The sequence below is a fragment of the Gymnoscopelus braueri genome, assembly GCF_963280865.1.
Source record: "Gymnoscopelus braueri genome assembly, chromosome: 16".
Taxonomy (NCBI): Eukaryota; Metazoa; Chordata; class Actinopteri; order Myctophiformes; family Myctophidae; genus Gymnoscopelus; species Gymnoscopelus braueri.
In genome coordinates this window covers 18,007,924-18,017,923 of record NC_137616.1, presented here as the reverse complement: position 1 = coordinate 18,017,923, position 10,000 = coordinate 18,007,924, and the positions used below count along the sequence as shown (strand labels likewise).

Genomic DNA, 10,000 nt, shown 5'->3' with positions numbered 1-10,000 from the left:
AGTACTCAAATGTTTTACTTAAGTAAAAGTATCAATACTGCAATGTAGAAGTACTCTGTCCCGAATTCAAAACATACTTGAGTAAAAGTATAAAAGTATTGGTATCAAAATGTACTTAAAGTACCAAAAGTAAAAGTACTAAAATGTTTGAAAATAGCAGATCTACAAGCTCACAACGCGTCGCATCGCGACGCGTTGTGAGCTTGTAGATCTGCTATTTTCAAATAGCCTCGGTATAAAATAGGGCTAAAGTGGTTAATGTATGTTTTATAATATAATAATGTATATCTGCAAAGTAACTAGTAACTAAAGTTTTCAAATAATTGTAGTGGAGTAAAAGTACAATATTTGCCTCTGAGATGTAGTGGAGTAGAAGTAAAAGTATTGAAAATTGGGGACTTCCGGTATGGCGACGAACAGGACGGTCGCATAGAGCAGTGAGCTCCCGATCACCAACTATTTAAAACCGCGCTAAAAACTAGAAAACAGGACAAGAAGAAATATAAACTGATGGGAAATGAGCGCAAGACAAAGTACGAGAAACCTTGACAGAAAAAACAAAGAAAAAGACCAGAAACGAGACGAAGAGGAGCGTGCGCTAGCACCCGAAGCTAACAAACAAATCATGGACACACTTCAGGGCGCGCTCCCACCAAGAGTTGGCTGGCCGCTGTTTGCAGAATCTGCCAATGCATTGTCAATGCAAATGCGTTGATTCACGCAAGAGCAGATTTTTCCGCTAGTCGCGCAGACCTTGCGTTTATCTGCTCTCCGCGACTAAGCATAAAAGTGCTGGAGGCAGGAGCCGATTTTCTCCCTCTGTCCAATCGGGTGAGTGGAAGGCGGACTGTCTCAAGACTCAGGAAGCAACATGGTGCTCAAGGCAGCAGGCAGTGGGTCCTGAAAGTGAGTGACAGGCTGGGTCCTGAAAGTGAGTGACAGGCGCGACACTCCCGTTTTTTAGAATCCGCTGGCTGCAAAAAACTGTGGCCGCGCACAACCTGCGTTTAACAGCGGCCAGCCAACTCTTGGTGGGAGCGCGCCCTCAGGCTAGTTTGGATGGGATCAGTAATCAGATATCGGCACTTCGGAAAGAAATGAAGGAAGACCTGAGATCATTCAAAGAAGAAATTACAGCCCAGATGGACAGTAAACTGACCGGATTCAGTGTGGACATTAATCAGAAATTCACCCACGTTAACACGGTGATTGAAGAACAGAAAACTACAATGGAAGCCGCGTTGGAACGCGCAGAAGAAGTGGAGCAGTGGAGCACAGCAGTTAACCAAACACTACAGGAGTTGCTGGAAGAGAGAAATAAGATGATGATTAAAATAGACGACTTGGAATGCAGGCAAAGACGCAATAATTTAAGAGTCTATAATATGAAAGAAGAAGCTGAATCAGAGAGTGAATCGATGGCACAATTCATGGCCGAATGGCTAAAACAGGAGTTGGCAATTGACACTGATTTGTCAATACAGCGTGCCCACCGGGCACTGGCACCGAAACGTAACCCAGACCAACCACCGAGATCAATAATCATCAACTTCCAGCAATTCGATGTGAAGGAGAAGGTTCTGAAAGCAGCTTGGGGGAAGAAAATAGTGAAATTCGGCGAAACAAGAATCTACTTTGATCATGACTACTCTGAAAGGGTGATGCAAGTAAGAAAATCATTTGCAACAATTAAGAGCACATTAAAAGAAAAGAACATTCGCTTCAATACACCCTTCGACAAGCTGCATATCCACTGGGAAACTGGGAAAGTTGTCTACTACAACGCCGAGGATGCAGCCATGGACATGCGTAGGAGAGGAGTGAGGAACCAGGGCGCAGAGGACGGCGGCGAGGGCGACACAGAAGGAGACGGCGATGATGGCGTCGCGGGAGAGGAAGAAAAAAGAGCCACTCTTATTGAGAATCTCAAAGCAGCCAAACTCGCCTCTTGGATAAGAGTCGACAAAAGAAGAAACCGAACCACGGAGGCAGCACAGCGCGCGAGAGGACGGCTGCAGAATTATCGACGTTAACTTTTTATCAGGCATGTAATCCAACGACGTGAGTTTAATAATGTGAAAAAGAAATAACTGAAGTCAATTAATGTTAGCGTGGAGTGTTAAACATGTACATTCCTCGTTAAGATGTGTACAAATGGGTGGGGGTGGGGGGGTGTGTGTGTGTGTGTGTGTGTGTGTGTGGACGCTTCGAGCAAGGAGTCAGCCAGCTGAGAGAGAAGAATTTGAGGAATGTAGGAAGAAAATAGACAGAAAGGTGGGGGTGAGGAGAGAGAACGAAAAGTTAGAAAAAGAAAATAAGGAGACGGTATGGGAGGGTGGGTGTGATTGTGTGTGTGGACGAATGTGTGTGTGTGTATAATTGGAGGAGGGAGGGGGGGTGAATGGGGGATGCTTTAATTTTAAGAGCGCGGGTGCACCGACGCTCGGTTAAATCTGGAGACTAATTGGGTCTGAAAATATATATAGCATAACTTGTTTAGTTTTTTCTGTCACTGGGAAATATCTTAAAATGTTTTGGTTGGTTTGAAGGGAAGCAGCACAGCTTTCAACCTAGTATGGGTAATCCTTTTGGGGTAATCAATACTGGATGGGGGCCCCTCCTTAATGAAGGGCTTTCCCCCACAAAAACAGAAGGGGGTCAACGGGGGAGGAGGGAAGTTGACAACTCTTTTTGGAGGTCCAAGATGTTTTTGTTTTTGTTTTTGTTCTCATTTCGAGATACAACTGAAGGATACTACTTGATGTTTGTGTATTTTATGTTTTTGATCATTAATAACTTTGTATGTGACCGCAGTAATAACCTAGGGGGGAAACGCCATGACCAAATTTTCGTACCACTTTTATATAACCATACATGAATACAAAACAAGAGATAAGACTTATGTCTCTGAATGTTAATGGATTGGGAAACCCAGTCAAAAGGGCTAAGATTATGACTAAGATTAGAAAAGAAAAGACACAGATAAACTTTTTGCAAGAAACTCATCTGTCACGAACAGAGCATGAGAAATTGAAGAAATTTGGATACAAACATACCTATTACAGTTCACATACTAACACACGTAAAAGAGGGGTTGCAATTTTAATCTCCAATCAAGTTAAATTTGAGTTACAAAAAGAAATAAGAGACAAAGAGGGAAGATACATCATTGTCAAAGGAACAATTGATGAGTCAAAAGTAACACTGGTAAATATATACGCGCCACCGGAAAGCGATAAACAATTTTTCAAGTTGTTATTTGATACTATAGCACTGGAAACAGAAGGGGTATGTTGGTGTGCAGGGGATCAGAACGTGATTATTGATTATAACCTGGATACCACCAGCCTAAATAGAAGTAAGAAATCTATATCAAAATTAGTGAAACATACATGGGAGGAAATGGGTTTTATAGACGTTTGGAGGGATCTCCATCCCTTACAAAGGGACTATAGCCATTATTCACAGACTCACTCTGTATATAGCAGGCTAGACTATTTCTACACGCAGAAAGAAAACAGGGAACTAATTCAGGACTGTTATATTGGAGTAGCTGATGTGTCTGATCACAGTGCGGTGTATATGAGAGTTTGTTTGTCAGACAGAAAGAGGAATACGTTATGGAGACTGAATGTTGGGCTATTGAATAATAACCAAGTTGTAGAACAAATCAAATTAGATATAGAAAATTATTTGATTGAAAATATTAATGATGAAACTAATCCGGCAATTTTATGGGACTGTTTAAAATCTGTTCTTAGAGGAAAACTTATTGCAACTGCAAGTAGAATTAAAAAAGAAAGGATAGCAAAATATAAACAACTAACAAGTGAACTAAAAATATTGGAACAAAAACACAAATTAAAGGCGGAGAATAGAATACATAAGCAAATGTCAGAGGTGAGGAAAAAGATAGGTGATCTTCTTCAACAAGAGGTGGAGATGAAAACTAGATATTTAAAACAAAACTACTATGAAACAGGCCCCAAGGCGGCAAAGCTGTTGGCTAGACGCCTAAGAAAACAAGACATAACAGTTCATAAATTACATGACCCCGAAACAAATCAATTAAAATACAAACCAGGAGAGATAGAAAATATATTTAAGGATTACTACAAAGAATTGTATACTCAAACACCCACCTCCACTGAAGAAGACACCAGGAATTTCCTAGATAATTTGGATTTACCCAACATTGGCAAAACACAAAATAAGAGAATAACAGAGGAAATAACTATAGATGAAATCACTAAAGCCATAGGGAAATCAAAAACAGCTAAGGCCCCTGGAACGGATGGGTTCCCTTGTGAATTCTATAAAAAATTTGCTAAAGAACTAGCTCCAATCCTGCATTCAGCTTGTAACTGGGTTAAACAGAATGACTCTACTCCCCCCTCCTGGAAGGAAGCTGTAATAACAGTCTTGCCTAAGCCAAATAAAGATAGGACATATTGCCAGAATTACAGACCAATTTCTATGCTGAATGTTGATTATAAAATCTATACCTCGATTCTGTCTGACAGGCTTAAGTCAATCATACCAGAGCTGATAGACGAAGATCAAACTGGCTTTGTTACAGGCAGGCAAACACAAGACAACATTAGAAGAACGCTACACATTATGCATAAAATTAATAAAAACAAAACACCAGCAGCAGTGGTTAGCCTAGATGCAGCCTCTGCCTTTGATAAGGTTTCTTGGAGGTTTCTATTCCTAACATTAGAGAAATTTGGGTTTCAAGAAAAGGCGATTCAATGTATTAAGTCAATTTATACCAAGCCAACGGCCAGAATAAAAGTAAACGGCTCACTGACAGATAGATTTGAGCTAGAACAAGGTTGCAGACAGGGGTGCAATTTATCACCATCGCTCTTCGCGATTTTCATAGAACCACTGGCTCAAATGATTAGACAAAATGAAGCAATAAAAGGTATAGAAATTAATAACCATAAGCATGTCATAAGTCTATTTGCAGATGATGTAATGGTATACATAAAAAATCCACTGTCCTCATTTGAACATCTGATACAGACCCTGGACCAATTCAGTTCATATTCAGGTTATAAATTGAACAAAACCAAAACTCAGATTCTCTTGCTTAATTGCACGCCAGACCAAAAACTTAAGGACATGGACATAAATTGGGGAGCAAAATCAATTAAATACTTAGGCATAAATATTACTAAAAATCTATCCAAACTATACAAAAATAACTATGAAGAAATTGACAACAATATAAAAAAAGACATAGAAAGGTGGACTACTTATCCAATGGGACTCAGTGATAGGATATGTTCAGTGAAGATGAACATACTGCCACGCCTACTATATCTGTTTCAATCTTTACCTGTGCCGGTTCCACTAGCTCAGTTTACTAAATGGGACAAACTTATATCAAGATTTATATGGGAAGGAAAACGGCCTAGAATAAGATACAGTACATTGCAGTTACCTAAAGATAAAGGGGGGATGGCTCTCCCAAACTTGAGAGAATATTACCATGCAGCACAAATACGGCCACTTATTTACTGGTGTAGTGCAGATTACACAGCTAAGTGGAAGGATATTGAGACACCTGGGTTTGCATTCCCGATTCAAACATGTATTGGAGAAAAGGAGGTTCCGGCGGGGGTGAAGAGTGAAGTAGATCTAGATCCAATAACAAGCTATACTTTAAATATATGGTACTCTATTGTAAAACAATTGAAACTGGGAAAAGAGATTGGCCTGCTGAAATGGATTGCATACGATGGGGCATTTAAACCTGGAGTGCTGGACCTGAGGTTCAGGCAATGGACAGAACTGGGTGTAACAACCATATGCCTGTTGATTAAGAAAAATGAAATGAAAAGTTTTGAAGAATTAAAAAACAAGTACAATTTGGCAAATCAAGATTTATTTAGATACTTACAAATGAGAGACTACTACAATAAAAGAATTAAAATAGCAGAGGGTGAAATACATCCGATAATAAAACTCTTTATACGGGCATATGGTGAGGTTGTACCCAGGACTGTATCTAAAGTATATTCATGTTTGATGGAATCAAAAAAACATTCAACAATATATGTCAAGAATAAATGGGAAAAAGAGTTGGGTGAGAATATTCCAGAGAAGACTTGGCATGATATGTGGGAAATGCACCAGACAACAACACAATCAAAGGGATGGAGGGAATTTATATGGAAGAATCAAATTCGGTATTTCATCACACCCCAGATTAAGAGTAAACAAATTAAAAAACAACAGTCATGCTGGAGAAATTGTGGAAACATTAACTCCAATCATGCACACGTCTTCTGGAATTGTACAAAAATTCAACCTTTTTGGGAAACTCTGCACTCAACCATATGTGAGGTTCTAGGTTACGAAATTCCATGTACTTGTCTTGTATTGTATTTGGGTCAAATGGAAGGAACTGTACATCCAGGAGATTGTTATCTAGCCAAAATCCTCCTGACGGCGGGGAAAAAGGCTATCACCAGGAACTGGCTCAAGACTGATACACCGGACTATAAACAGTGGAGAAACATAGTGGACAATATTCAGGACATGGAAAAGTTAACATTCAAACTGAGAATAAGGGAAGATCTCTATGAAAAAAGATGGGAGAAATGGTTGATATATATACTCCAAAAAGGAGAGATGTGAAACTGGAGGAAATAAGGTACATGCGCACCCTCAAAAAGGTTATAATTATTTAATTTACTTTATTATATTTTTAATTTATTTTTATTTATTTTTTTTGTCTTTAAGTACGTGTAATTGTCTGACTTTTATGTTTTGTATTATTTTATTTTTTGAAGTGATATATGTAACTGTTTGGAAGTATCCTCAATAAAAACAAAGTTATAAAAAAAAAAAAAGTATTGAAAATTGGAAATACTCCAGTAAAGTACAAATATCTCAAAATTGTACTTAAGTACAGTACTTGAGTAAATGTACTTAGTTACTTTACACCACTGTGGCTGAGTCATAGTCCGCCGGCCTGCCCGCCCGCTACCCGGTCCTCCATTAAGCCAATTTTAATATAAGATAGCACATTTCAACAACAACGCATTTTAATGTGCTTTACATAAAACATTCAGCATTAAGACATCAAGACACAGAGCACAATAAACACAGCGTCCTGTGGTGTGCCAATGAACAAGAGAAGGGACATCCCAACATGCCTCAGGGCGCACACCCTGTCATTATGTTTCATTGTTATGTTATTGCATGTGTTATTGAGTTGGGAAATGGATTATATTATGTGTACATTGTTACAATGTAATATAATTTATTCATAATTGATTTGATATGTGTTCATGGTTATGGAACCCATGGGCGATAGGGGTAGTTGCTGGGAGGGAGCACATCCTCCCTTCACTTCTCTGAGAGGGAGCTTTTGTTTTAGCATGTTGGCTTCAAATAAGCTTGTTTCCGCATAACGTCATTGTCATGGCACTTGCTTCAAATCTCCACTGGCCATTACAAAAAATAATAATAATAATAATTCATAATTTGCTTACATTTTCTCCAAAGTCATTAATATAAACCGTTACCAAATACCTCTATAATTTAACTAAACATAATTGCGCGGATAATGAATCATGGACCTCCTTTTCTTCAGGGACTATTTTCGGCTCGACTTTTCAAATCCGTCCGCACTTTAAAATGCATTAAACCGCAACGATAATTTGACTGATGAGCTTCAACTTTCAATGAGCTAGCCACCTTCAAACCTGGTGTCCCTATTTTGGGTATGTCATTACAGACAGGAAGACAGACAGGCAGATTGACAGACATAGTCCATGGGTCCAAAATCTATGAGGACTGGGATGGACGGACGGATGGATGGATGGATGGATGGATGGATGGATGGATGGATGGATGGATGGATGGATGGATGGATGGATGGATGGATGGATGATGGATGGATGGATGGATGGATGGATGGATGGATGGATGGATGGATGGATGGATGGATGAATGGATAGATAGATAGATAGATAGATGGTGTCCAATAATTTTGACTGCTTTCTCAGTCTCAGTTTTCTATATGATCTTTAGGAGGAGACCCTCCATTTTTATGTATATTAAGAGGCCTTTTGCGTTTTCCACTCCGCAGCCTTCTCACAGCACACTGAGAATCTGTCTTAGTCATGTGGGTAATACATTTGTGAATTATAGATCCGCTTTTTCCACACTTAATAATTCATAGTGCTGGCTGACACACTAAAAGCTTAGAGAAAGTTTTCTTTGCCTCCGCAGCTAAAGAGACAGATCAGAGACGGCAATGTGTGTCTCAGCAGAAGTGCTCACCATTCGTGTTACAGGCACTGACCACACCTTAGACTGAACAATGCCTGGACTGACCACCCCTTGGTTTTGCATAATGGTGACTGCCACCTATGGCCATTGTACAGCAGCCACTTTCTGTACCTCATTGTAAGCCTTAACTTGAAATTCTTCCCTTCAAACATCTCTCTTGATCTCCTCTCTCTCTCTCTCTCTCTCTCTCTCTCTCTCTCTCTCTCTCTCTCTCTCTCTCTCTCTCTCTCTCTCTCTCTCTCTCTCTCTCAGTTTTTCTGGCTAAATCTTTTCTCTCTAAATTGTCTGTTGCTCCTACAAGGACTAGGACCGTTCCAATCCATACTTTTCAGCCGTCTTGTGTACTGTATTCTGTAATACATGTTGGTTTTAGGTTTGTGGGGATAGTGATGGTGTTAAGGGTTATCCTTGTCATGCTAATACATTGTTTATGATGACATATACATACTGTACTGTTCATGGTAAAATCCTCAGTGTTCATTTATCCAAATTTGAGTTAGATTAATACTCTGAACTCATATGTATTGTTTTTTTTCTGTGTGTAGGACTATGGCTGCCAACGCAGGGTCCATGCGTATTCTCATTAAGGGAGGGAAGGTGGTTAATGATGACTTCACCCAGGAAGCTGATGTCTACATAGAGAATGGCATCATTCAGCAGGTAGGTGATCATGCATGCACTGAAACACATGTTCATACTGTACACTTGCATAGATATCGTTGCTGTCGGGTGGAAACCTCATTATGTCCAAAACCTGAATTTTCAGGATTCAAATTCAAAAGCAGCAAAAAAATAGCAGATCTACAAGCTCAAAACGTGTCCCGATGCGACGCGTTTTGATATTGTATATCTGCTATTTGTGCTACTTTTATGTGGCATTAATTTACAAAACATCATGCAAATTCTAAACATGGAGATACAAGGTTTCTGCCCGACAGCGATGATATGCACTACACACCAGAGATAAATTTTGTGCAACCACACACACACACAAAAAAAAATCACACCCAGAGTGAAAACAACAAGTTTTCATGCTGAAGTTTTCAAAGGCAAGAAAAGTTTATTTATAGCACCTTTCAACAAGGCAATTCAAAGTGCTTCACATAAAACATTAAACAATAAGACATGTAGACACATCATAAAATGACATTGGGATACAATCATGTAAGTTAAAACAAAACAGAACAACAAGAGAATAAAACGACACTGAATGACATTCTCTCTTCTTCTTCTACAGCACTTTACACACAGTGCTACACTATGATATATTTATGTCACTTACATGAAAGAAAAGAAAAAGACATGACACTACGTCATATTAACGTTTCCTTGTGGGTGGACAGTGGTGTCACAAACGTAACATGCCCATATACGGGGATACAGTAGAGTACATGGTAGTTCAAGGATAATGCAAGCACATCCGAGTGAATTTCGACGGGTGCTGGATAAAAGAGTCAAGTTCAAAGATACAAAAAAGTATCCGCAAACCATCTTGGAACGCTCCCACTGTGTATTTATGAATCAAACAAACAACGTTTCAACCCAAGAGGTCTTTATCTAGCCTGGCATGGCCAGACTTATATCGCTGCGTAGATATTAGTCTGGAATCTCTGTGTGGAACCTGCATTTCCAATTGGGGGCAGATTTTTAAAAAAAGCCTCTGGTGATAAGCCCGCCCCCATATTTG

At 39.4% G+C, this 10,000-nt stretch overlaps 1 protein-coding gene across 1 annotated transcript in view; it reads left to right on the top strand.

Annotated features, from left to right (window-relative positions):
* LOC308103382 (dihydropyrimidinase-related protein 5-like) overlaps window positions 1–10,000 on the top strand; it is a 37,394-nt gene that overhangs the window by 6,666 nt on the left and 20,728 nt on the right. The window contains exon 2 of the mRNA XM_080453330.1: window positions 8,859–8,973. Within this exon, the coding sequence (XP_080309456.1) occupies window positions 8,863–8,973 (111 nt within the window). The 5' untranslated portion in view covers window positions 8,859–8,862. The remainder of the gene's footprint in view (window positions 1–8,858; window positions 8,974–10,000) is intronic.